Raw genomic sequence first — 27803 nt, forward strand, 5'->3', positions numbered from 1 at the left:
ACAGTGTGTTGGGGTTTGAGTACTGAGCCAGTGGGACAGTGTGTTGGAGTGTGAGCAGTGGGCCAGTGGGACAGTGTGTTGGGGTTTGACTACTGAGCCAGTGGGACAGTGTGTTGGGGTTTGAGTACTGAGCCAGTGGGACAGTGTGTTGGGGTTTGAGTACTGAGCCAGTGGGACAGTGTGTTGGAGTGTGAGCAGTGGGCCAGTGGGACAGTGTGTTGGGGTTTGAGTGCTGAGCCAGTGGGACAGTGTGTTGGAGTGTGAGCAGTGGGCCAGTGGGACAGTGTGTTGGGGTTTGAGTACTGAGCCAGTGGGACAGTGTGTTGGGGTTTGAGTACTGAGCCAGTGGGACAGTGTGTTGGGGTTTGAGTACTGAGCCAGTGGGACAGTGTGTTGGAGTGTGAGCAGTGGGCCAGTGGGACAGTGTGTTGGGGTTTGAGTACTGAGCCAGTGGGACAGTGTGTTGGGGTTTGAGTACTGAGCCAGTGGGACAGTGTGTTGGGGTTTGAGTACTGAGCCAGTGGGACAGTGTGTTGGGGTTTGAGTACTGAGCCAGTGGGACAGTGTGTTGGGGTTTGAGTACTGAGACAGTGGGACAGTGTGTTGGGGTTTGAGTACTGAGCCAGTGGGACAGTGTGTTGGAGTGTGAGCAGTGGGCCAGTGGGACAGTGTGTTGGGGTTTGAGTACTGAGCCAGTGGGACAGTGTGTTGGGGTTTGAGTACTGAGCCAGTGGGACAGTGTGTTGGAGTGTGAGCAGTGGGACAGTGTGTTGGGGTTTGAGTACTGAGCCAGTGGGACAGTGTGTTGGAGTGTGAGCAGTGGGCCAGTGGGACAGTGTGTTGGGGTTTGAGTACTGAGCCAGTGGGACAGTGTGTTGGAGTGTGAGCAGTGGGCCAGTGGGACAGTGTGTTGGGGTTTGAGTACTGAGCCAGTGGGACAGTGTGTTGGGGTTTGAGTACTGAGCCAGTGGGACAGTGTGTTGGGGTTTGAGTACTGAGCCAGTGGGACAGTGTGTTGGAGTGTGAGCAGTGGGCCAGTGGGACAGTGTGTTGGGGTTTGAGTACTGAGCCAGTGGGACAGTGTGTTGGAGTGTGAGCAGTGGGACAGTGTGTTGGGGTTTGAGTACTGAGCCAGTGGGACAGTGTGTTGGGGTTTGAGTACTGAGCCAGTGGGACAGTGTGTTGGGGTTTGAGTACTGAGCCAGTGGGACAGTGTGTTGGAGTGTGAGCAGTGGGCCAGTGGGACAGTGTGTTGGGGTTTGAGTACTGAGCCAGTGGGACAGTGTGTTGGGGTTTGAGTACTGAGCCAGTGGGACAGTGTGTTGGGGTTTGAGTACTGAGCCAGTGGGACAGTGTGTTGGGGTTTGAGTACTGAGCCAGTGGGACAGTGTGTTGGGGTTTGAGTACTGAGCCAGTGGGACAGTGTGTTGGGGTTTGAGTACTGAGCCAGTGGGACAGTGTGTTGGGGTTTGAGTACTGAGCCAGTGGGACAGTGTGTTGGGGTTTGAGTACTGAGCCAGTGGGACAGTGTGTTGGAGTGTGAGCAGTGGGCCAGTGGGACAGTGTGTTGGGGTTTGAGTACTGAGCCAGTGGGACAGTGTGTTGGAGTGTGAGCAGTGGGCCAGTGGGACAGTGTGTTGGGGTTTGAGTACTGAGCCAGTGGGACAGTGTGTTGGGGTTTGAGTACTGAGCCAGTGGGACAGTGTGTTGGGGTTTGAGTACTGAGCCAGTGGGACAGTGTGTTGGGGTTTGAGTACTGAGCCAGTGGGACAATGTGTTGGAGTGTGAGCAGTGGGCCAGTGGGACAGTGTGTTGGGGTTTGAGTACTGAGCCAGTGGGACAGTGTGTTGTGGTTTGAGTACTGAGCCAGTGGGACAGTGTGTTGGGGTTTGAGTACTGAGACAGTGGGACAGTGTGTTGGGGTTTGAGTACTGAGCCAGTGGGACAGTGTGTTGGGTTTGAGTACTGAGCCAGTGGGACAGAGTGTTGGGGTTTGAGTACTGAGCCAGTGGGACAGTGTGTTGGAGTGTGAGCAGTGGGCCAGTGGGACAGTGTGTTGGAGTATGAGCACTCGGCCAGTGGGACAGTGTGTTGGAGTATGAGCACTGGGCCAGTGGGACAGTGTGTTGGAGTATGAGCACTGAGCCAGTGGGACAGTGTGTTGGAGTATGAGCACTAGGCCAGTGGGACAGTGTGTTGGAGCGTGAGCACTGGGCCAGTGGGACAGTGTGTTGGAGCGTGAGCACTGGGCCAGTGGGACAGTGTGTTAGGATTTGAGCAATGCGTCTTGCACAGTTTTTGAGTTTTCTTTCTTGTTGGTGAAGTGCTGTGCAACGAATCACAAGGCAGTGGGAAACAGTAACATCACATAATAGGTATGGGGCTAATGGTAGCACCCATCCTCTCCCAGCACACTGGAGGTAATTAGTGAGTTCAGTAAAGATGATTAAACCTGATTCTATTTAGTTACTCAGTCTGACGTATCATAAATATTCATTGTGTTCTGTTCCCAGGGACAGTCCAAATTCAAGTCTGTGATATTAGGTGCTTGAGACATATTCCAGGCTGATTTCCTCTTGCTGTCCTTACGGAATACCTTCTCCTGGGTGTCCCAAAAGGTTGAAGTGGTTCAGTTACCCTTTATAATGGAGAAGGCCGGAGGATCACGCATACCAATTGGACCCAGTACCCCACCTGAATGTCAATATTCAGAGACCATCTACCAGTATCACTGGGATAGTTTGGAGCCTTCACCTTCTGTCTCAGATAAGAAAATACTGTGTCTGAGCCAAATGCTCACTCCTAAATCAATGCAACAAGAGTGTTTTAGTTCCACTCACTTGTATCAAGCAATCAGATTACACCTTCAGCCTTGGGATCCCCTCCCCTGAATATTTTCAGAGTCAGAACACAGGCAAATGTTTTCTATGTCCTGACGATGATATGAAAATATTCTCCCTTTACGTTTTCAATGACCCGTGCTGTCTTTTTAGGATTACTGCCATTGTACGTACCTTTCCACTGTCAGTCAGGGGGAATTCATTCAAAAACACAATGTACCGTGGGATCTTGAAGTGGGAGATCTGTTAGGAGCAAAGAAATTGGACGGTTTCAAAATACTACTCGAATGTTTCTCTATTTTCCTCATTCCATATCCACTCTCGCCTCAGTGCTTGGCACGATAGGAGCCGTCGAGCTGTACCCACAATCTGCTCATCATGCAGACCCGGGTTCCTGCTCCGCCGTTTGGTGGACTGATGTTGATCATCTGATGGAAAGATGTGAGTATTTGCTTCTCCATCTCAAACAGGACATGACCCAGAAGCATCCGGGACTTTTCTAAGGTGCTGGCTTCTACCTTCACAGCGAACAAATTGGTTTGCCAATTTTGAAAAGGAATGTGACAGATTACAGAGACGCACACACACCCAGCCGAAAATCAATCCGAGAATTTGGAATTTAGGGCTACCTTGGTTTCCCACTTCCCAGTGTGAATGGCGAGAAACAATGGGGGGAATTGAATGTTCCTGAGCTGGGACCTGCTCACCAGTCGCAGGTCCGGTCTGACCAGCCAAATTTCATGCCTCTCAGATAGCCAGTCAGGAACCAGCAGCTCTCCATTGCTGGCAGCGTTGCTGGGATCAGTGCTGGCTGCTGTCGGGATTTCACAAGAGAATTTCGCTGGATCCACGGCCTCTGTTCAATGAAGGTGGAATGGAGTGGTGGGGAGGATGGTGTTGACACGAGGGGAGGGCATGGGCTGCAGGAAGGCTGGGGATGGTGGGGGGGGTACTGGACGATAGGGCAAGTGAAGCTTTCAATGGTCCCCACCTTTACAATGCCAGGTCCTTTGATGGGGCACAGAGCACCTGACGATGACCTACATGCCTGATCCTCTGGTCAGCTCTCCCACTAACCAGACTCTCAACAATAATACAATCTCACAAAATAACTCACCGGCCTGGATTTTCACCTCCACTATGTGCTTGGCGTAGGGAGCATGAGGGGTGGGTGAGTGACATGAGGTGGTAATGATGGGGCAGAGGGAACGTGTGGATATTGAGGAGGTATGAGGAATGGGGACCTTTCTGTTTTTATTTTAATTGCACTGAGGAAGGTCTTTTAACCAGCCTGCCACTCGGTACAGCTGAAGACCCCTGTGGCTGCCTCCAAATATTTTCTTGGGGTTGGCCAGACCGACTCCAGCCCACACCCAACCTCTGGTAATGAAGATCCTGCCCTTCATAGAATCCCTACAGTGCAGAAGGAGGCCATTCAGCCCATCGAGTCTGCACAGACAACAATCCCACTCAGGCCCTATTCCCATAACCCCATGCATTCACCCTAACTAGTCCCTCTAAGGGCCAATTTATCATGGCCAATCCACCTAAGCCGCACACCTTTGAAGTGTGGGAGGAAACTGGAGCACCTAGAGGAAACCCACACAGACACTGGGAGAACTTTCAAATTCCACACAATCAGTGACCCAAGCCGGGTATCGAACCTGGGGCCCTGCTGCTGTGAGGCAGCAGTGCTAACCACTGTGCCACTGTGCCGCCCCTTGTGGGCACTTTCCCCTGAAGCAGGCAAGCCAAATTGGGAACTTTTCCGACTCCTGCTACCCATGTCCAGGCTGAAAATCTGGGTCTCCGTGTCAATTGTAAATACAGTCTCAAAAGATGTTGCACAGATCATTCTCTATAACGTTAATCAGATATATTAGTGTAATCCACAAAGTCACATACCTTTCCTTTACAATATGCTCTAAGCTCCTCAGCTGTGCAGGTCTGCCCATCCTTCAATCTAATGCAGGCACAGATCTCCTCACCCATCCTGTCATCGTGAACTCCAACCACCTGCCAACAAAATATGGGATTAACCCTCATCAAACAATCCAAACTCCATCCTCTCTCCCCAACCCACCCTGCTTTCTGCCAATCACTCATTCTGAAATACAACAACTCTGGAAGAATGAATAAATAAAATGTATTAAAGAGAACTTGTTTTTAGTCAATATGTAGCAAGCCCAACAAGAGGATCTGGAAGATTTACAGAATGAATGTTGGAAGGTAGAAGGGCTATTAGTGGTGGAGTATTTCAGCAGTAGTGATCATAATTGAGTTCAATTTATGGAAAAAGGATAAAAATGCACTATGGGGGAATTTTCCTGACCTGCCCGCTACAGGAAGAAAATCCTGCCCTAAGAGTAGATGTTTTAAATTAGGGTAGGCCAATTTTATTGAGCTGAGATGTGATTAGACAAAAGTGAACTGGAAACAGCTACTTGCAGGTAGATCAGTGTCAGTGCAGTGAGAGGCATTCAAGGACAGGTCAGAACAAAAATGTCCAACTAAAAAAATAAGACTCCCAAGTTTAGACCTCCCTTGAATGTCAAAGAGGATACAGAGTAGGATAAGGCAAAAAATAAAGTTTATTTCAGATGCTAAGACTTCAGTACTGTGGAAAGTCTAGAATAATATAGAAAATGCACTGTCCCATCAAACACTCCAGGACAAGTACAGCTTGGGGTTAGATACAGACTAAATCTCTCTCTACACTGCGCCCATCAAACACTCTCAGGACAGGTTCAGCACAGGGTTAGTGTGGTTGAGGAGGGTTTAAAATGAATTAGCAGTAGGATGGGAATGAGCACATGCAGTAGAAAAAAGGAAGAAGGTGCATAGTCTCAAAGTGTTGAATAGTACTTAAGAAGCTTTGTCAAAGCTTTGACAAAGAGTCATCTGGACTCGAAACGTCAGTTCTTTTCTCTCCTTACAGATGCTGCCAGACCTGCTGAGATTTTCCAGCAATTCTTTTTTGGTTTCAGATTCCAGCAGCTGCAGTAATTTGCTTTTATAAAAGGTTCTCTGCATTAAGTTTCATCTGCTACAATCTGCCTCTTTCATCAGTCTGCTTATGCCCACTGAAGTCACCTCATCGTCTGCAACCATTTTCAAACTTTGCATCAGCTGTAAACTTTGAAATGAGGCACCCCTACTCAAGTCCAGATCATTAATATATATCAGAAGGAGCAGGGATACTAACACTGAGTCCTGGAACACCACTGTATACTTCCCTATAGTCTGAAGATCATCACTACTCTGTTCCCTGTCACTTAGCCAATTCTGTATCCGCACTGCCACTGTCCCTTTAATTCAATGGCCTTCAATTTTAACACTTCTATTTTGTGGTAGTTTATTGAATACCTTTTTAATATCCATATACAGCATCAACCATGCCACATTTATCAACCCTCTGTGTTTAATCAAATAACTCATTCATGTTAATTGAACACAATTTGTTTTTAATACGTCCCTACTGACTGTCATTTATTAAAATATATTTTCAATGAGATTATTAAGTTTGTCCCGTTGACAATGCTACTTCTTCACTAATACAGGCAGGGACCCATTCTGTGGGAGTAGTTGGTAGTGAATATAATATGTCTCTATTAAGACAGCCTGCAGTTTCAGTCACTTACCTGGACTTCATGTATTTTGGGATGTGTGTACAGGAAAGCTTCCACTTCTGCCGGGTAAATATTCTCTCCTCCACGGATGACCATGTCTTTGCACCGACCGACAATGCGACAGTAACCATACGGGTCGAGTGTGGCGATATCACTGCAATAAATAACATTTCTCATCTAAATTTGACCTGAAATGATCAGCAATCAGTTTACTTTCTGTCTTTCTGTGGAGCAATGAACTACAGGGGAGTGGGGGCTATTGCCCTTCTCTTGGTAAGTCTATATGTATCTGAGTCACATGGAATATGATGTTCGTCTTCAGTTCTTGGTCAGGACTACGTTGACTGATCTCAACTAAAGTGAATGTTTAAATACTATTACTGAGTCCAGTACCCAGAAAGGGATAAAGATCAAAGGTTTCATTAAATAAATGCGACAGGGGACGTCAACAATAACAGGATTGCTGGATAACCAAAGATTAACCCAATATTAGGACAAAGCTGGGTTCAAAATGTGGGGTTTGGGTAAGATCATAAATGACAGTGTTCCTATCTCTGGCACTTGCAGTAATGGTTATAAGAGGGTATTCCAAATGTACACTTTATTTACAAGACAAGGACTGAATACATACTCACTCACTCCTCCCCAGCTCTCAGCTATTAGAGTTGGGTGTGTGTATGTACATATGCAGGATCATGTTTAGCCTATGTTCCAGGAGACTCTGTACTTGGAGTAAATGAGTTCAACTGCTACTGCATATTCACCACAGTTACACACATCTCTGTTCTTGAGTTTTGCTTCATGAAGCTCCTATTTCATAATGTTCAGAGTGCCACATAGAGACATTGTGGTTGTTGTTGTTACCCACAGGAAGTGTCCCTGGCCACATTCCTGAATATCAAACATTGCAGTGCGATCGACCAAGGCCGACACGAGATATGAACTTTGTGATTTACCTGGTCTGGGTGGCTTAGCATCACAGCAGGCTGGCTGATTACTCATTCACCCACTTGGGGACCCTCTAGACCTACTACAAGCCAGGAAGAATGGACTCACCCTGTTTTGTACCAGCCCTCCGGTGTGATAGACTGTTTTGTCTTCTCCAGTTCATTCCAGTATCCCAGCATGACGGTGTAACCGCGAATCCACAGCTCCCCTGCCGTGTTCAAAGGCTGGAGTTCCTCAGTTTGTGGATGCACAACTTTGGCCTGGAACACAGATTAGAATGCCCTGATATTGGGCCAGAGGAGCAGAATGTGACAATCTCCCCTTAATGAATAGCCAAATTTCACATGTGTTTCTTATAGCAACGCTTTTGCTTTCAAGCATAGCCTGATCCGGGTGCTGTCAAACTTCTGGGATCGGGCTGGATACTTCAGGAACTGAAAATTAATGTCAGCCACACAGCTCGCAGAGAAAAGGATTTAATTTTCATTCCCTTCTCATACTGTTCTATGTTAGCTATAAAAAGATTGAAATTGGGGAGGAATAAAGGTGTTTGATGGAGTCAGTTTGCTTTCCCAAAGGCGTGAGAAGGCATTACCCGTGAAGTCTGGCATCACAGACACAAAAGGGGTAGGGTGCAGTATGGGGTGGGCCAGTGGAATGTCATGAGGAAACCTATCCAAACTGTGTTTACAATATTGCTCGATACCACTAGCCATTGACATTTCTGCAAGAATTTGGCCATTCAGCGAGGATTAATATCCATGAGACCAGCCAGGAAGACGGAATAACTGCAGCAATCTGCTTTGCATGACCGTCGATATAACACTACATCCCAGCAAGGAGAGTCAAATCCAGCGGAAACATGGATATTTGGTCAGAGCTGAACTCAACTTTTAACTGGTGAGCAAGTTGGGCTTGTTACCTCACTCCAACAGTCAGAGCAACAGGGTTCACCCATACTTGGGTAGAGTTATCAGGTGTATTATAAAAGCAGAGAGGTAATAGGGCAGTACGGTGGCACAATGGTTAGCACTGCTGCCTCACAGTGCCAGGGACCCGGGTTCAATTCCAGACACAGGTGACTATCTGTGTGAAGTTTGCACATTCTCCTAATGTCTGCGTGGGTTTCCTCCTGATGCTCCAGTTTCCTCCCACAGTCCAAAGGTATACAGGTTAAGTGGATTAGCCATGGTAAATGCGCAGGGTTACAGGGATAGAGTGGGCCTGGGTAAGATGTTCTTTTAGAGAGTCAGTGCTGACTCGACAGGCCAAATGGTCTCATTCTGCACTGTAGGGATTCTAAGTGATCGAAAGATCGTAAGTTGTGATGATGACGCATAGAGAGAGAGAGAGCAGTAGGAAATTAGGAGAAAAATAAGAGAGAAAAGGGGGAGAATAGGAAGACAGAAGATGGAGAGAATGAATGGAACAGTGATAAAAAGGCGCAGAAAGGATGAAAGAGAAAAGAGAACAAGAGTGGAAAAGAGAGAAGGGAAAGAACGAGAGGATAAAAGCAGAGAATGGGAGAGTGAGAAAAAGAGGTAAGAGATAAGAGAGAATGGAGTGTTAGAAAGGAGAAGCGCATACCAATCTGATATAAGTGGTTCATCAGCAACTAATTGAATTACGATATTTTTACCTCGGTGTGAGGTGAAATATATCCAACTGTATCTATTTTCCGTGTAATTTCATCCATTGGAAATCCTTGAAATGTGACCGGACTATTTTCTGTTGTCCCATACGCTCCCTGTTAAAAAAGAAAGTCACCATTATTCACAAAAACAGAACCATTTTTTGACTGCTCAAGGTCTTGGTTTGGGCTGTGATGGCCTCATGTTCACTGGCCCATCACCACCTGGATCCAGGTGAACTCTGAAGTTACACTGAACTTACAGAATGGCCGGGAGGTGAGGGCGCTGGTAATGGAGTCAATCCGGACAGGCCCCTGAAGAAAGTATGAGCCTGTGACTTTTGGAGACTGGGCTATCCTTTGCATCTGTCGTCCCATCACCAGTTCAGTGGCTGGTGCTGGTAGCAGACAAGAGAGAGGAAAGTTGTGGAGAGCACATTGAATTGTCCCATTCGGCCTCAGTGACTGGGTGTGAGGAGTTGGAAAATGAACATAAAGCAATCCAGGCAGTCAGGTGTCCTGTATTGTCACTCAGTTGTATTTTAGTGGGCAGGCTAGTGTAGCCACCATGTCAATGGACTAATAATCCAGAAACGTGAGTATAAATCCCACAATGGTAGTTTGAGAATTGAGTTTAAAAATAATCCAAATAAAAAGCCAAGATCAATAAAAATGACCATGAATCTGCCGGATTGTTATATAAAACCTAAATGGTTCACAGATTACCTTTGGGGAAGGAAACCTGCTATCTTTACCTAGTCTGTTCCTGTATGTGATCCAGTCTTTCACATCAGTGTAAGTTAACTCTTAATGTGCCTCTGAAGGGACCGAGAAAACTGCTCAATTGTATTAAAGCAGTGGCTCAGGCAAACAGCAGCTTCGCAAGACATCCGGCGATAAACTCCCCAACGTCAAGGTCACAAAAAGCTCATAAAGTGATAAAGGAGGCAATCAGATGAAGACAGAGGAGTTTTGTAACCAGGAATGGAATGGATCCACCCAAACGGGTTAAGGGAAGTGTTAGTCCCCCGGCAGTACACCTACTCTTGAAGATTTGCCTATCTTAGTCTCTTGAATACATAATGAAGGCTGAAACTCTAGTGCAATACTGAGGGGGTGCTGCACTGTTGGAAGTGCCATCTTTCACTTGAGAAGTGAAACCAATGTCCCATCTGCTTTCTCAGGTGGACAGAAGAGCACTGATTCTCCCCAGGAGAAAAGTCCAGTCCCATCAGGCCCCAGGGGAAGGGCCCAGTTCCACCTAGAGCCTCAGGAGAAGAGCTCAGTCTCACAGCGCACCAGGGGAAGGGCCCAGTTCCAAACGGTCCTAGGGAATGGGCCCATTCCCATAGGGTCCAGTCCCACAGGGCCCAGGGAAAGAGCTCAGTCTCACATGGCCCCAGGGGAAGGGTCCAGTCTCAAAGGGCCCCAGGGGAAGGGCCCAGTCCCACAGGGCCACAGAGGAAAGGCCCAGTCCCACAAGGCCCTAGGGGAAGGGCCCGGTTCCACAGGGCCCCAGGGGCAGGGCACAGTTCCACAGGGCCCCAGGGGAAGGGCCCACTCCCCCCAGGGCCCCAGGGGAAGGGCACAGTTCCACAGGGCCCCAGGGGAAGGGCCCACTCCCCCCAGGGCTCCAGGGGAAGGGCCCAGTTCCCCAAGGGAAGGGCCCAGTTCCACAAGGCCCCAAGGGAAGGGCCCAGTCCTACAGGGCCCAGAGAAAAGGCCTAATCCCAGAAAGCCCCAGGGGAAGGGCCCGGTCTCACATGGCCCAGGGAAAGGGCCATTCCCATAGGGATCTTGGGAATGACCAGCCTTTGGAACCTAGGGAAGATGTTGGTAGTGTCACATCACCAATTCTAGTGTGCTAATTATTTTGCAGTTTGAACTGATACATTCATAAGCATTTTGTGCTAATTTGACAGAATCCACGTTAATGAAAGTTTAACCAGCATTATTGGAAATCAGGGAGATTAATTAAATGGACAAACTTAATTGTGAGACAATTAAAGAATAAGGAGTTCATTAATACAGATGTTAAAAAGGCTGAAAATATAATTTAGAACACAAAGGTTTATAACTTTTATAATTAAAAACATGTTACTAATGTTTGATTATTAACACAGGTTGTTAAAATGCTATGGAAATTATATGTGCATGTCATTCTCAGACAGACTGAAAAAAAAAGTTAGGCATGACTTCTTAACCTTGACCAGAGGGAATGAATGGGCTCCTATTCCAGATGTCTCAACTTTAAATAACAGACAGCCATGTTAACCAATTCTTGGTCAACACTCAAGCTACCTCAAGATGAGAGAGGTATAATTTGAGAAGAAATATTGTCTTAAAGCTGAGACAATGCGTGTAATAAGCTAAAAGCCAATGGCTAATTCTTATTTCATTATTGACAACTTACAGACAATTGGCTAGTTTCCAACAATTGTCTAAGGTGGATTTCCAACATTTTTAAAGAAGGAGTCTTAACAATATATTTTGGGTAGAGAGATGTAGAGAGAATGATGTTTATGGAAAGATGCTAAGAACTCTTGGTTTTATATATTATCCACGTTTCCAAAGCCATCAACTACTGCTAATTATTGCTAATTGCTGTTAATTGCCACTTTGCTTTTTATCTTTCTGACTTGTTACCTTTTTAATGATTAATAAACTTTCTGAATTCATCATCTGAAGAGTTCATTCTTGCCAAATGGTTAAGGCTGTAGACCATGGTGTAATTTACAATTGAGGGGTTATTGTAGACAACTAACCCCATCTATCTCAGTTCAAATAAATCTAAAGTTATTACAAAGAGCCTAGTCCCATAGGGCCCCAGGGAAAGGGTCCAGTTCCACAGGGCCCCAGCGGAAGCTTCCAGTTCCATGTGGCCCAAGCAGAAGGTTCCAGTCCCACAGGGTCCCAGGAGAAGGGGTCAGTCCCACAGAGCACCAGGGGGAGGGTCCAGTCCCACAGGGCCCCAAGGGAAGGGCCCAGTCCCACAGGGATCCAGGGCAAGGACCCAGTTCCACAAGGCCCCAGGGTAAGGCCTCAGTTCCACAGGCACCCTCCCCCCACCCAGCCACCAACCTCCACCCCCCACAAGAGTAAGGGTCCAGTCCCACATGGATACAGAGTAAGACTTCAGTTCCACAGGACCCCAGGATAAGAGCCCAGTTGCACAGGGACCCAGTGGAAGGGCTCAGCTCCATGGGACCCTAGGGTAAGGCCTCAGTTCCACAGGGCCCCAGGGTAAGGGCCCAGTCCTACAGGGACCCAGAGGAAGGGTGAAGTTTCACAAGATCCAGTGGAAGGATTCAGTCCTACTATTTTCCCAGGGATGAGTCCAGTCCCACAGTGCAGGGAGCCAAGGGAAGGACAAGCTATTGTTGCTGAGAAGCAGGGTATTGGGGGGTGGGGAGGATCCCAGACTTAAAGAAGAAGAGATCTCAGACATTACGATGACAGAGGTGATTACAGAGGTAGGAACAAATGCGAGGTTTGAAAACAAGGATAAATAAACATTTTAAAATCAAGGTGACAGACCATTGTAGTTCTGAACACAGGGGTCAAGGGTGAAGGAGATTTGATGTGAGTTAGGACATTGACAGCAGAGTTCTGAATAAGTTTTTTGCCATTGAATGCTGACTAGTACATAATAAATGTCCGTGGTGTCGATCACGCAGGCAGCAGGCCTGAGTTCCACTCCCCATAATTACTGCCATACAATGGGACGTCAAATACATTTTAACAAACAGCAGCTGCAGTCCATTTCAACAGCTGGATACCCAACATCATCACTGTCAGCCCGGAGTCTGCAGAAATCCCAGCCGGATCCAAGCTAAACATTCAAATAAATCATTTCCATTCACTGGGATTGTCTCGAAATCCTTTCCAAAGATAACATTCCAATATGTTACTCGCATTACAGAAAAATACAGATCAAAGCTGAACATTCTAATAAAGCAACTCAGTACATTCCCATTCCAGTGAGATCTGGCCTAACTGCTCGAGCAACACCTGGTCATCCTATTACTCTAGATCAGCTACATCCGATATTCTTCCTCTGTCCTCTTCCTTCCTGTTTGAAATCTGACCTCGATACAGACTGAACTGAAATTGAAGAGTGTGAGTGTATCTGTGGAGATGAAAAGTAAGCTTACCGTCTCACATACACTTCTACTTGGGCGGCACAGCGATTAGCACTCAAAGTCCCAGACACCAGTGTTCGATTCCCGAATTTCTGTGCGGGGGGTTGCACACTCTCCCCGTTTCTGCGTGAGTTTCGTCTGGGTGCTCCAGTTTCCTCCCACACTCCAATGATGTGCAGGGTAGGTGGATTGGGCATGCAAAATTGCCCTTTGTTCTCCCAAGATGTGCAGGTTAAGGAGATTAGTAGGGTAAATACATGAGGTTACAGGGTTAGGGCCTGAGTAAGATACTCTTTCAGAGAGTCTGTACAGACTCAATGGGCCAAATGATCTCCTTCTGCACAGTAGGGATTTTATGAGTCTATAACCCGCACTCTGTTGAATGAAAGACTCATCACTCTGGTCGATGCTGTTTCACTCATTCCCTGAGCTCTATACTCTTCTGCTGGATTCTTCAATCTTCAGACTGAACTTTCACTAAAGCCTGCCATTGTGACAATCAGGCTAGGTTATGTCCCAGTGCTCATTACGGGTGTCCAGGTCCTACACTCACTGGAAAGAATCAGGAAAACAGTAATAGGGAATCAAATAGCTGTAGATTACTATAAGGAAGCCAAGGAAATAGTCTCCAGGAGAACCCTTTTGGTAAGGTGGATGAAATCTAAGATGCAGTATGAGAGAAAGGGAAAGGAAGCATAGAGCGGTCCATCAATTCTTCCAGGGACTTGGGGAAGCATTCCTATCCCTCCAGATCCATGAGGTAAACTTCCATCTATTTAACTACCTAGGCCCTTGTGCGCTTGAAGCCTCCTCACATCATTACCCCTAGTCCAGGATTAAATTACCATCTGAATGACATCAGAGAAAAGCTTTCTAACTTAATGAAGCTTCCTATTCTGGGTAAAAAATAACCGGTGAAAATTATGGGCCAAATCCTCCACTCTCCGGGTCAACAGAGACCGAATGCATCAGGACTCTCTGGAAGACCCGGTGTCTGGATGTCCATGGAATTGCCAGGGATGTTTTAACTTCTGGGATAATTGCCCTGCTTACTAGGACGCTCCACGACTATCATTAATGCTAACTCAGACTTTGGAAAGAGTCCATGGTAATTACCAGGATAGTTATCCAGGAAATATTAGATTAAAATCTAGTCCAACATCTGGATAAATACTCAACCGATCCACAAATCACCCAACCTCATCCTCTGACTATGATCAACCCCATTAACCCTCCCACTGCCAATATACCTCAATCCTCCAAATATTACCTGACCACTCACCAAACCCGATCCACCTACCTCCCCAACAACCTGATTAACCCATCAACATGATCTGAATAACCACAAACTTAATCGCCCACTCCAACAACCTATCACACACACAGACACATAGAGACCTCCAACACAACACAGCTAACTACCAGCCCAATGTGACTAACCCTGACCCAACTGACCCCCAATATGACTAACCTCTGACCCATCCCGACTAACACCCTGAACAGATTAACCCCCAAGCAGACTAATCGCTGACCCAACTAACTCGATTCATAACGTTGATTCTTGGAATGAGCAGAAGTAGGCTTTATACTTATTACAGTTCAGAGGAATAAAAGAGATAATCCAAATGTTGTAGCATGGCATTTGGATTTCCAGGACCTTGCCACCGATCGTTATCAATTGAGGAGAGGTATTGCACCGTAGTGGCTGGTTGGAAGAGGACCTTTGTTTTCCAGCTGTTTAATGAAAGGTTCATTCTTTCATATGTTTTGGAGAATAGCCTCAGGATTACAGACCCCATTGGATGTCAAGAGAAGTAGTTTATTTATTAGTCACAGCAGCAATGAAGTTACTGTGAAAATCCACACTCCGGCACCTGTTCAGGTACACTGAGGGAGAATTTAGTACGGCCAATGCATCTAACCTGCACATCTTTGGTCTATGGGAGGAAACCCACACAGACATGGGGAGAATATGCAAACTCCACACAGACAGTGACCCAAGCCGGGAATTGAACCCAGGTCCCTGACACTGTGAGGCAGCAGTGCTAACCACTGTGCCATCATGCCACTCGAGTAAAAAGAATCAATAAGTGAAGTCAAAACCTCATGTAAGCCAATAAAATTGAACAGTATAGAGGGAGAGTCTTTAGCAAGGTGAATAAATTCAGAGTTAAGGGTGAAATGTTGGGTGGAAATTTGTTTCTTTTTGACAAAGTGTCATTTCAGATGGAAGATGCTGAGGGTTGCCAGCGGTGCTGGTGGATTTCCTGCCATATTTTTAAATTGATGGACAGAGAAAGGTTAAGAAGCGGCACTCACCGTGCAACCACCTCCCTGCCTCAACCACGGAACTCCCACTCTAGAGTTTCCTCCACGGAGTGACAAAGTGACACAGTGGTCAGCACTGCTGCACCACAGCACTAGGGACCCTGGTTCTGTTTCCAGTTTGTGTCACTATCTGTGCGGGGTCTGCACATTCTCCGATGTCTGTGTGGGTTTACTCTGGGTGCTCCAGTTTCCTCCCACAGTCCAAACAGGTACAGATTAGCCATGCTAACCATGATTGGCCATGCTAAATTGATCCTAGTGTCAGGGGGATTAGTAGGGTGAATATGTAGGGTTACAGGAATAGGGTCTGGGTGGGATTGTGGCAGGTGCAGACTCGATGAGCTGAATGGCTTCCTTCTGCACTGTAGGAATTCTATGATTCTATAATCCCAACCCTCACCATCACCATGAGGCTTCCTTCTCACAGAAATACAATGCAACTGTCCTTCCATGGAACACCGCCCAACACTGCCCAAGCATGACTCTTTCCTCACAGCAGCCGTACTCAACTCTGGTGGGTTCTGCTCACCAGGTGCTCATTGTGGGATATCGGCTATGATTTACATCAGGATGCCCTCATGCCAATGTGAATGGACAATTTAACGTGTGGGGAAATCTAGCGAGCGTAATATTACATTCAAATGAATGGAAAAGTGGGATCCTGACTTTAAGGATGGGATTTTACAGCCTTGTTCGACCCAAAACTGGAAAATCCCACCCATGGTCAATGGACATTTCTGCCGCTCACCTGCTCCGAATCCGTGGTGGGTGGGATGGTGGAATTCCGGTGTAACAGTCAAAATTACGCTATATCATTAGTGTGGGCAGGGAGGGGGCAATTGATCAGGGAGATTCCGCCAGCATGAAAGCTGCTTTGAGATTCCCTCAGGATTTCCCGCCCTCTCTGCTGTCCCTGTGCCCCGAAAGTGGGAGCAGAAAATCTCCCCCCCACCCCGAATGAATGTAATGGCTTAGATTTAATTATGGGAGATCTAGCAACCATCTCAGGAAGAGTGGAGCTCAATAATATTATGAGTCAAGTTTGAATAGACATCAAAAAGAGTCAGGAAGTAGAGTTTTTTTTCCAATGAAGTTGGGTTTGGCAGCTGTCATTTACAGATGCTCTGAGCAGGGATATGTTGGCCCCAGATCCTTCAGGTTGATCAAGATACCATATATAATTTCCAGAATGTTCTGGGAGTTAGCAGACAGTCAGAATGATTGAAGCAAGCTAAATTGCTGGTTCTGGCAGAGAGGGAAGAATGAGATTTGAAACATGATGCTCGAGGAACATTAGTCACAGGAGTAGATCAAAGAACCAGCAGAATGAAAGAAACAACTGTACCAGAGAAAAACTGCAGACAATTCTTAAAGAGCAGCCCAGCTGGAAATAAACCAGACCTACTTTCCTTGGCTCTGGACATCAGAGAGCAAGTTGTTAATAGGATATTCTGAAAGACATAAGCATGAAAATAATGGCTATAAGAATGCAGATAAAATTTTAAGAGTTGGGAGATGCAGGTGAAGTAAAGATCTAGAAGGCTAACTGAAGGGCTGGGATGTTCAGACTATGGGTGAATTGGTTGACAAGAGGCCACAAAACCAGCAGGAGTGTCGGTAATTAGACCCTGATTTACATTGCAAAAGCTGATAGATCACAGCAGCCGTGGTGTAGGTACACCCGTAGCGCTGTTAGGATGGGAGTTTGAGGATGTCGACCCTGTCACAGTCAGGAAAGGCCGTATCATTCCAAGTCAGGATAGTGTGTAGCTTTGAGGGAAACTTGAATCTGGTGGTGTTTCCATGCATGGTAGAGATCGCAGGATTGGAAGGTGTCGTCAAAGAAGCCTTGAAAAGTTGCTGCAGCACATCTTGTAGACCTCAATGATGGCAGAGTCCAGGACATCGAGCTTTGATTTGATCTCATAGAATCATAGAACCCTACAATGCAGAAAGAGGCCCTTTGGCCCATCAAGTCTGCACCGAACACAATCCCACCCAGGCCCTACCTCCATATCCCTATATATTATACCCACTAATCCCTCTAACCTACGCATCCCTGAACACTAAGAGGCAATTTCTTAGCATGACCAATCAACCTAACCCGCACATCTTTGGATCTACTGGATTGCATAGCCCTCAGCCTTAAATCAACAGGGTCAGAGGTGAAAATCTTTCAGTGCCTGGAGCCATAGCTAACAGAAAGGAAGTCACTGAATGTACTTAATAAAGAAATGCATGGAGTTCTGTACGCTAAAGCCATCAAGGGTCATGGGGAGAGTGTGCGAGTATGGCTTTGTGATGGATAATCAGCCATGATAACATTGAATGGCAGAAACAGCTTGGTAGGCCAAATGGTCTACTGCCCCTATTTCCTATGTTTCTATGAAGGTGATTGTGTGTTTGCCAGATGCCAATCATCTCAGATTAAAGCAAATTACTGCAGGAAGCTAGAATCTGAAACAAAAACAGAAAATGCTGGATAATCTCAGCAGGTCTGACAGCATCAGTGGAGAGAGAACAGAGCCAACATTTCAAGTCTGGATAACTGTGATGAAATGTTATCCAGACTCAAAACATTGGTTCCATTCTCTGCCATAGATGATGTCAGCCTTGCTGAGATTTTCCAGTGTTTTCTGCCAATCATTTCAGCATGGTTTAGGAACAGAATAAAGCTCCCTTTACACTGTCCATCAAACACTCCCATAAGAACATAAGATGCAGGGCAGGAGTAAGCCATTTGGCTCATCGAGCCTGCTTCCCATTCAACACAATTGTAGCTGATCCTTTTCCTCAGCTTCACTTTTCACCCCTGCTCCCCATATCACTTGACTCCCTGAAACCAAAAAGCTTGACTCAATCTTCAAAATATTCAATGATGGACTGTCAACAACTCTCTGGGGCAGCAAGTCCAAAGATTCACAATTCTCGAGTGAAGAAATTTTTCTCCATCTTGGTCCTAAATGGTCATCCCCGATCCTGAAACCACACCCATGGGTTTTAGATTCTCCAGCCTGAGGAAAGGGCCAGTCAGTGTTTACCCTACCAAGCTACTTCAGAATTTCGTATGTTTCAATGAGATCACCAGAGACAATAGGCTCAATTTACCCAGCCTCCCAACATAAGGCAACCCTCTCATCCCAGTGACTAATCTAGAGAACCTTCGCTGTACATCCCCTCATGCATGTACATCCTTCCCTAGGTAGGGAAGCAAAAACTGCACACAACACTTCAGATTTGCTCTCATCAATCACTTGCAAGAGATCATTATTCTTGCACCCCAATCCCCTTGAAACAAAAGCCAACGTGCCATTGGTCTGCCTAATTGCTTGCAGTTCCTGCATAGTAATATTTTATGTTCCTTGTACAGGTATACCCAAGTCCCTTTGAACATCAACATTTACAAATTTCATACCTTCTAAAAATGTTCCCCTTTTCTGTTCTTACAATAAAAGTGATTAACCTCACATTTCCCCACATTTTACTCCATCTACCATGTTGTCGTTCTGTTGCTTAGCTTGTCTACATCTCTTTCCAACCTCTTTGTGTTCACCCCACAGCTTGCATTCCCACCTAGCTTCGTATTGTCAGCAAACATAAGTTGTTACTCTCTGACTCTTCATTGAGTAAGTCATTGAGATAGATTGTAAATAGCTGAGGCCTCAGCACTGAGCCTTGCGACACTACACTGGTCATAACCTGCCAACTTGAAAATACCCCGTTTATCCTGACTCTTGCTTTCCTTCCATTGACTGCTCCTCTATCCAAGCAACTCCATGTGCTCTTGTCTTGTGTTTTAAACTTTTCTGTGGCACCTCATCAAATGTCTTTTGGAAATCTTAGTATGAAGTATCTATTAGCTGCCTTTTACCTATCCGAAAAATTCTAATAAATTCATCAAACATAATTTCCCCTTTGTAAAGCCATGTTGACTTTGCCTGATTATACCATGATTTTCTGTGTGCATTGTTACAATGTACTGAAGAACAGAGTCCAACACTTTCCTGATGACTGATGTCAGGCTAACTGACCTGAGGTACCCTGTTTTCTCTCCCCTTCCTTTCCTGTCTCCCAGGGCACTTACAGCAAGGGTTAGATACCGAGTACAACTCACTCTCAACTGTCACATCAAGCATCCTCAGCGCAGGAAGAACATGGGGCTGGATAGAGTATCATTCGCCCCAATCTAACCCCCAGCAATCATGTGACCACATGATCCCTTTGGGATTTCTGGATGTTGAACGGGGAAGGGAACGAAAATGTTTCTTTAAGGTTATTTTCACCGCAAAAGGTGCCTTTTCTAAGCAAAGCTCAATTCTTTGTTTGTTAAAATGTTTTTCTGGAATTTTCCATTTTGTTCAATAAGCAGAAATGGAAAGGGAAGCGAATGCTCCATCGCAAACTAAGAATTACATTATCACTTATTCGACACAGAATACCAGCATCATTCAACCCTCAGATTATTGGGAGACTCCCAACTTCCCACAAAGTAGTCTTTCATGAGAGTCAACCGCAGCCATCTTCACTCTGCATCATGAGCCTTTTCATTCCCACCTGTAAGATTTGACTTATTTCTTTAGCCAACGATCAGCGTGATATATTTAGTCCTCATGGTGATTCATTCTGTTGCAAGTTAACTTGTTTTTGCCAATTTTCTCTTTTTTTAACCCTTCCCCTCCAGACTCTGGCCATGCTGCAGTTCCATGAGAACCTCCAGGTCTTCACGCTAGTGTTCATTATACATGGTCAGAGACTGAGTGCAGTCAGGACATTCAGTCAAGTAATGAATCACAGGCATGTCCTTTCCTTACCAAAGCAAATATCCACATACAACACACACGCGCACATACACACACACACACACACACACACACACACGCACACACGCATGCAAGTGAACATGCTCACTCTCATAACTCCAAAAGTCGGCTGTAAAGGAGCAGTGCTTATTTGCACAAAATAAAGCCTGTGGGAAACAGAAACAGGTCCCAACTGGGACAATACAATAATGGATCCACTCAGGGGCCTGCTTTATAAAGGACTCAGTATATGAGCTCCACTTGGTAAGGTAGTTACCAATCACCAGGGAGCTCATATTCAACAAGTCCTACAGGGAGTTCAATCAGTAGTTCCCCATGCAAGTCATGTGAGTTATTACACTCACGTAAGATGTGTACTATGTACCTATCCTCTCCTCTCAGAAAGGACTCTCTTCGCTCAGAAAGGACAGTAGGACTAGAGGGCACCGCCTCAAGATAAGGGGCGGGCAGTTTAGAACGCAGTTGAGGAGGAACTTCTTCACTCAAAGGGTGGTGAATCTCTGGAATTCTCTGCCCGTTGAAGTGGTGGAGGCTGCCTCGCTTAATATATTTAAGACACGGGTAGATAGGTTTTTGATAGGCAAGGGGATTAAGGATTATGGGGAGAAGGCGGGAAAGTGGAACTGACCCACGTCAGATCAGCCATGATCTTACTGAATGGCGGGGCAGGCTCGAAGGGCTGGATGGCCTACTCCTGCTCCTATTTCTTATGTTCTTATGTTCTCCTGGACATGACGATGTGAGTACACACAGCTGCAGAGGCATGCACACACATAAACACACACATGCACATGTAGCCACTGATGCACAGACACATGTACAAATTCATACACTCAAGCACTGGCACACACACAAACACATGCATATGCTCAAGAACATAAGTACATAGTATCGTAATGGTTGTGATATTGGATAAATAATCTGGTGACTGGATTCAAATGCTCTGGAGACGTGAATTCCAATTTCAAGATGGCTGTTGGGAATTTGAATTTATTTAATTAAATAAACCCAGAATAAAATGTAAGCAGCCATTTGTCTGACTTGTGTGTGAGCCCAGGCCAGACCAGACCCACAGCAATGTGGTTGACACTTAACTGCCCTCTGAAATGGATATGCAAGCTAGTCAGTTTATTCAGAAACCACTACACTAAATTATAATACACAATCTTCGCTCCAGACACAACAAACGTACATTCAGGCAAATCAACTCTTTAAAGCACTCCTCACAAACATTTGTGGACATATTAATATTTGGAAAGCTGTTCCACAGATTCATCAAGTGACAGTCATATTTAACAGAATTATACTTTTCAGCTAATATCCAAAAATCTGCCATCACCAACTCTTGGTGTGTTCTTTCTCACTGGCAGACCCATGAATAGTGGTGCTCCCATGTGCCTGCTGCCCTTATCCTTCTAGGTGGTAGAGATTGTGGGCTTGAAAGATAGTGTTGAAAAAGTTGAGTTGCTATAGTGCATCTTATAGATTGGACAGGCTGCCATTGGCTGCCATTGGAAAGAGTGAATGCCTATAGTGGTGAATAGGATACCAGTTAAGTGGGCTGCTTTATTCTGAATAGTGATAAGCCTTTGCGTGTTGTCAGAGCTCCACTCATCCAGGCAAGTGCAGAGTATTCCTTTATACTCCTGACTTGCCCTTTGTTGATGGAGAGGTAATATAGACTTATTAGCAAAGTTCTAATGAATGTGGAGGGTTGGAGGAGCAAAGGGTGCATGGGCATAGGTCTTTGAAAGCGGCAGGACATATTTTGAGAATGGTTACCAAAGCATATGAGATGCTATGAAGATGTGCTACACAGAATTCATAATGCCATCTGCTAGATATATATTTATCTTTTTGTAAAGAACATTTAACAGAGGACATTGGTCTACAGCACCTATTAAGTTATATTTGGCCACAAGCCACTTTAAGGTATCTTTTGATATCTATGGAGATATCAAAGACAAATTAAGATAAGCCCCAAATTGAAGCTAAAAAGAGGTCATGTGACAAACCTCTTGAGTATAAAACACACCAAATTTGAACTAACAGGCAGAGACAGCCAGAGGGACAGTGGGGGCAACAATCTTACCTAAAATGTTTCTCAACCACGCTGAGCCCTGTTTGTGATTTGAAAAGTAGTCATGATGTGGAGATGCTGGTGTTGGACTGGGGTAAACACAGTAAGAAGTCTCACAACACCAGGTTAAAGGCCAACCTATCAAATAAATTGGTTGGACTTTAACCTGGTGTTATGAGACTTCTTACTGTGTGGTTTGAAAGAAGACTTCACTGCTGTAATCTGAGAGTTCTTAAAGGAGGATTCCAACTCAACACCACTGAGTTCATGAGAAAAGAAAGTTGAACACCAGCAACTGCAGACTGTCTGCTTCAGTGAGAAACCAGTATTCCAGCAGCCAACATGGAAAGTCATTCGCCAGCTACGAACAAGCATTTGGACGATCCATAAATAATGTTTCTGATTTTGACTTTTTTGCTTGGCCAAGTTTTAACATCTGATACTCTTTAAAGTTTTATTTATTTTTGTGCATGCCATGGGGAAGTTATGTGTATGTCTGTTTGGACATATTCATATATTTTAAACCTTTTCGTTAATAATTTCCATACCTTTAGCTGAGTGAGCTTCAGTGATAAAATTAACTCCTGTTAACTCAATTAATCTGGTTGATTTGATCCCTCTGTTGCATTATATGAAGTTAAGCACATATCCTTTTTTTTATTCAAATTCTGTTAAAACCAGCCCGGGAGTGGAACAAGGAGAGAAGTCAGGTCACTCCACCCAGTTTGGTTATAATGAGACTTAAGGGCAATTTGAATGGGTCTCCAGAGATGGAGGAACAAAGGGTGCATGGGCCTGGAATTTTAAAGGCTACAGGACAAATTAAAAGAGTGGTCAGCAAAGTAATGGGATCTTGGGCTTCATAAATAGAGAGTATAAAAACAGGGAAGCTATGCTAAACCTTTGTAAAGCCTTGGTCAGGCCACACTCAGGGTATTGCATTGAGCTCTGGTCACCACATTTTAGAAGGGATGTGAAGATCCTTGGGAGGATTCAGGGGAGATCTACTAGAAGGTTCCAGCTTGGTGAACTTAAGCTACAAGGTTAGTTTGGAGTGATTGTGTTGGTTCTCCTTGGAGCAAAGAAGATTGAGGAGAGATATGATGGACAGAGATATGATTATGATGGGCTTGGATAAGGGTAAATCAGGTAAAATTGTTTTTCTTCCAAGTAGTAGTTCAGTGTGGAAGACCCTGGATTCGTTAGCTGAGGAAGGGCCACCAGTGGTAATTAGCAGGAGGTTTCCTTGCCGTGTTTGACTTGATGTCATGGGTTTTCCTGTTATCCAAAGTCAATGATGAGCACTAACAGGGCTGTTCTCTCCTCTACGCCCCTGATTTAGGAGCTTGGGACATAGACGGTAAGATATGATTCAATGAGTATGATTGTGTCAGGCTCCTGCTTGATTAGTCTGTGGGATAGCTTTCCCAACTTTAGCACACACCCCAAGATGCCAGTGAAGAGGACTTTGCAGGGTCAACAGGGCAGAGTGCACCTTTGCCATTTCTGATGCTAGGTCGATGGCAGGTGGCCTCTCCAGCTTTATTCTTGCTTTACTTTTCTGCATCTGTTCAATACAACTGAGTGACTTCTAGGCCATTTCAGAGGGTATGTAAAAGTCAGCCACATTATCTGAAGTTAAATTTAAGCCATGCCTAGTAAGGCTGATAGATTTTCTGCTTAAATGAACATTATCGAACTGGATGCGTTGTTAATCTTGTAGTTTCATGGCTACCACTATTGCCACTATAGCACAGTACCACCTCCGGCTATTTCAGCTTGAGCTAAGGGTTTCCAAGCTTGAGGGGCGGCTGGGGCTGCTCGTCAGAGGTTTTGAGCATTTCCTGCTTCATATGTTCCAGGTTGTGGGCACCCCACAGCTACTAAATGTTCAGGACAGCAGAAGGGTGACCATCAGGAAGAATAGGAAGAGGCAGAAAGTACAGGGGTCTCCAGAGTCTGCGCCACTCTCAAACTAGTTCCTCCAACACCAACTCAGGCCATGAATACCAGACACCCTTCACCTTCTCCATAAAAAAAGCTTTGCCTCATGTGAGGGTCCTTGACAGGATGCAGAGGAGAATAACCAGAATTATTCCAGGCATGGGGAATTGTAGCCATAGTGTTAGTTTGGAGAAGCTGGATTTTTCCTCCGGGATTGAAAGAAATGCAGCACAAAATTCTGATAGGTTTGGACAGGTAGAGAAGGAAAATCTATTCCCATTAGCAGATGGTGAAAGGACTGGCAGATACAGATTTAAAGTTATGGACAAGAGATGCCAGGAGAATGTGGGGAAGGGCATTCTTACAAAGTGAATGGAAATAACCTGGAACTTGTGGCCTACAAGGAAGATGGAAGTGCAGATGATGAATGGATTCAAAAGGAAGTTGAGTAGGCACTTGAAAGAAATAAGCCGCAGGGTTACGCATGATTGAGGGAGGGGGACTGGGTCAAACCTGGATTTCTCAACAGAAAGCTAGCATAGACTCAATGAGCTGAGTGGCACACCCTGCCGCCCACCACCCCCACCAACCCCCCCCCCCCCACCCTCCCCGCTCTCTGCCATAAGATGACTCTATGGGCTGGATCTTACATGGTCAGCCAGGCGTATTCTCTGCTGGGGGATGGGGTTGTGTGAAGGATGATGGGTAACTGGCACACCATCTTCCCCTTCACCCCAAACCGTTCCCCATAGAACAACAGACGGCGGCGAAAACCGGCAGCCTGCTGCCATTTTAAAAGAATGACTAATGGGCAATTGAGCCTGTTAACAAGACAGCTGACTCAAATATTATGGTAAACATCTCGCATTAGGGTTGGTTTGGGGCAGGCAGATGGGAGGGGGAAGGCTATTCTTTTAACACAACTGTTTAAAAGGCAGGAAGGGAGGACATCGTTTCGGGAATGCCCAGTGTGCATCAACTCCACCTCTGCCACTTCCCGCCTGGCCACCAAAACCAAACCCCCTCCCCCATCCCCCACCCCCAACCCCCACAACTTCTCCCTTGGTTCCCCAACCCCTCCCCATCCAAAACCGTGAACTTACCCGAGTCTGGATCCTACAGAATACATTGTTGTCTTCTTCTTCTTCTGGCTGTCTTCATCCTTCTCTCTTGCAGTCCTAGTAAGGCCCACTAGAGGTCTGGCACTGCTAGAGCTGCCAGCAAATCAGATTTGCCAGTAGCTTCTACCCAGTAAGGTGGGTAAGTCCCATCCTCAAGGCCACCCAAATGTGTTGTGTGGCAGCCTTGTTTAATGTCAGTCGACTTGGGGCTGACATATCCTCCAGGGGAAAGGGCAGTACATCCCCACTCCTGGAAAATTCAGATCTGTAGCTCTATGGTCACCTCCTTCTCAAGGGCAATTAGGGACGGACAATAAAAGCTGGCCTTGCCATGATGTCCACATCCCAAGACTGAATCAAATATTGACTTTCCCCGCCTCCCTCTCACAACCTGTGCCAATAATTCTCCTTTCATTCGATAGCTGCTTTTCCGCAAGTTTCTCTTGCATGTTTATCAGAAGAGGTTTTACACAGAGAGGGACTTACAAAGTCTAATGGATTCACCATCAATATTTACAATAGCAAAGCCTCACAGAACGAAAATTTAAAACTTTCCACGGGTTGAACTTCTCTCGGAGCAGGGTTGCTGCAAACACGCATCATGCACAAAGACACTGAGGCTTCTCAAGTGTGCTCTTGTACCAAATTCAGTGCTATATTTAGTGAACCGAGGATTAAGGAATGAGTAACTGGGAACATTTCATTCCTGGACCAAGTTTTTCTAAAGATTAAATGTTATGTTTGGATCAGGAATCCTTAGCCTGGGATGTGGTTTGGGAAGTTGGAATTCTAAGTTTGGATTGGAATTATCCTTAGTTTAGCAACATGTTTACCCGGACTTGACTATGATACAGTAGACAGTGAATGATGAAGTGTTGGCTCTTCAATATTTACGATGGTTGAGATATGGAGCATAGGTCTGGGTGAATATGCAATGTCTGCACACTGTGTATTCAATACAAGTGGGCAAAGATACAAGACAGAATCTTTTCTTTTATTGGGCTAGTTATCAGAAAGCTCGCAGTGTGTGAGAGTGCTTCTCTTCTTCAGTCTCAGCATTGCTGATTATGGCTAACTTACTGGGGTTCACAGCCTAAGGTTAGGTTCAGTGGAGATTTTATTTCACTAAAGGTTTTCAGTAGGGTGTATATAAGGAGAATGTTCCCTTTTGTGGGGAAAAGCATAACATAATCCATCTAACTTGCACAACTTTGGACTGTGGGAGGAAATCGGAGCATCCAGAGAAAACCCATACAGATATAGGGAGAATGCACAAATTCCACACAGACACTCCATTTGGGTTGGCCAGGGCCACTCAGCTCCAGGCTTCACCCTTGGTCCAAACATGGACAACGGAGCTAAATTCCAGAGTTCAGATTAGAGTGATTACCCTCAACACCAAGGCAGCATTTGACCAAATGTAACATGAAGGGATGAAGGGTCTCTGGCAAAACTGAGGTCAGTAGGAATTGAAGGAAGCTGCTGCAATTCAAGTGGGGGGTGAGGGGAAGGGGCTATTGCCGGGGGATGGCACTGGTTGAGAATCACACCTAGCATTAGAGAAAGAGAAATGCTTCAAGGCATTGATGCAGGAATTCTCCAGAATAGCACCCTAAGCCCAATCATCTTAGCTGTTTCACGTTATGTCCATGGTATTATTGATGTTAAGGATATATCAGTGGAGGCAATTGATTGATTAAGTACCTTGAGCACAAAGTCCTGGACAAGGGGGCCATAATCAGGTCCATGCACCCAAGTGTCCCTAGAGAGGGATCATCCAGCATCCATTGGTGCCCTTGAGGCCTTCTGCACCACATGGACTACAGCGGTTCAAGGAGGCAGCTCGCCATCACCTTGGGATGCACAACAAATTCCAGCCTTTCCAGTGATACTCACATCCCATTCTGAACATAAAAATGTAACGGCCCAGGAATATTTACCCTATCGCCTACTGCAAGGTACACATTGAAAAGAATTAATAGTACAGAAAGACATGGTGAGTAAAATATTAAAAACAGAAAGAAATTAAACTAGTGGGCCAAGTTTGTAGCAATTGGAATGGAATGTAGCTCTGGCACTATGCCCAACTGTACCAAAGCCATAATGCCACCCACTGCCTGAATTTTGGTCTGTGCGCACTCACAGATTTTGTTTCTTGAAATGAAATCTCCATGGTGTCTGTAAAGACCCTTTCTGTGACTGTGTCCTGGGAGATTTGACTTTGCTTTTCATTTTCCCAGACAAGTTGCTCTCCAACATAAACTCAGGCACAGATAAGTAATCTGTGGTGTCTGAGTGCAGTGTTGAATTCAGAGCTAACC

The 27803-nt window shown here is 45.6% G+C and overlaps 1 protein-coding gene across 1 annotated transcript in view; it reads right to left on the reverse strand.

The window, feature by feature from the left end:
* acsf2 (acyl-CoA synthetase family member 2) overlaps positions 1-27803 on the reverse strand; it is a 127096-nt gene that overhangs the window by 4475 nt on the left and 94818 nt on the right. Inside the window, exons 11-15 of the mRNA XM_080208933.1 lie at positions 9057-9164; positions 7526-7677; positions 6482-6623; positions 4746-4856; positions 3015-3083 (exon numbers count right to left, since the gene is read on the reverse strand). Of these exons, the coding sequence (XP_080065059.1) occupies positions 3015-3083; positions 4746-4856; positions 6482-6623; positions 7526-7677; positions 9057-9164 (582 nt within the window). The remainder of the gene's footprint in view (positions 1-3014; positions 3084-4745; positions 4857-6481; positions 6624-7525; positions 7678-9056; positions 9165-27803) is intronic.

Source organism: Carcharhinus amblyrhynchos, chromosome 21 (genome assembly GCF_965287045.1).
Source record: "Carcharhinus amblyrhynchos chromosome 21, sCarAmb.v2.hapA, whole genome shotgun sequence".
Classification (NCBI taxonomy): domain Eukaryota; kingdom Metazoa; phylum Chordata; class Chondrichthyes; order Carcharhiniformes; family Carcharhinidae; genus Carcharhinus; species Carcharhinus amblyrhynchos.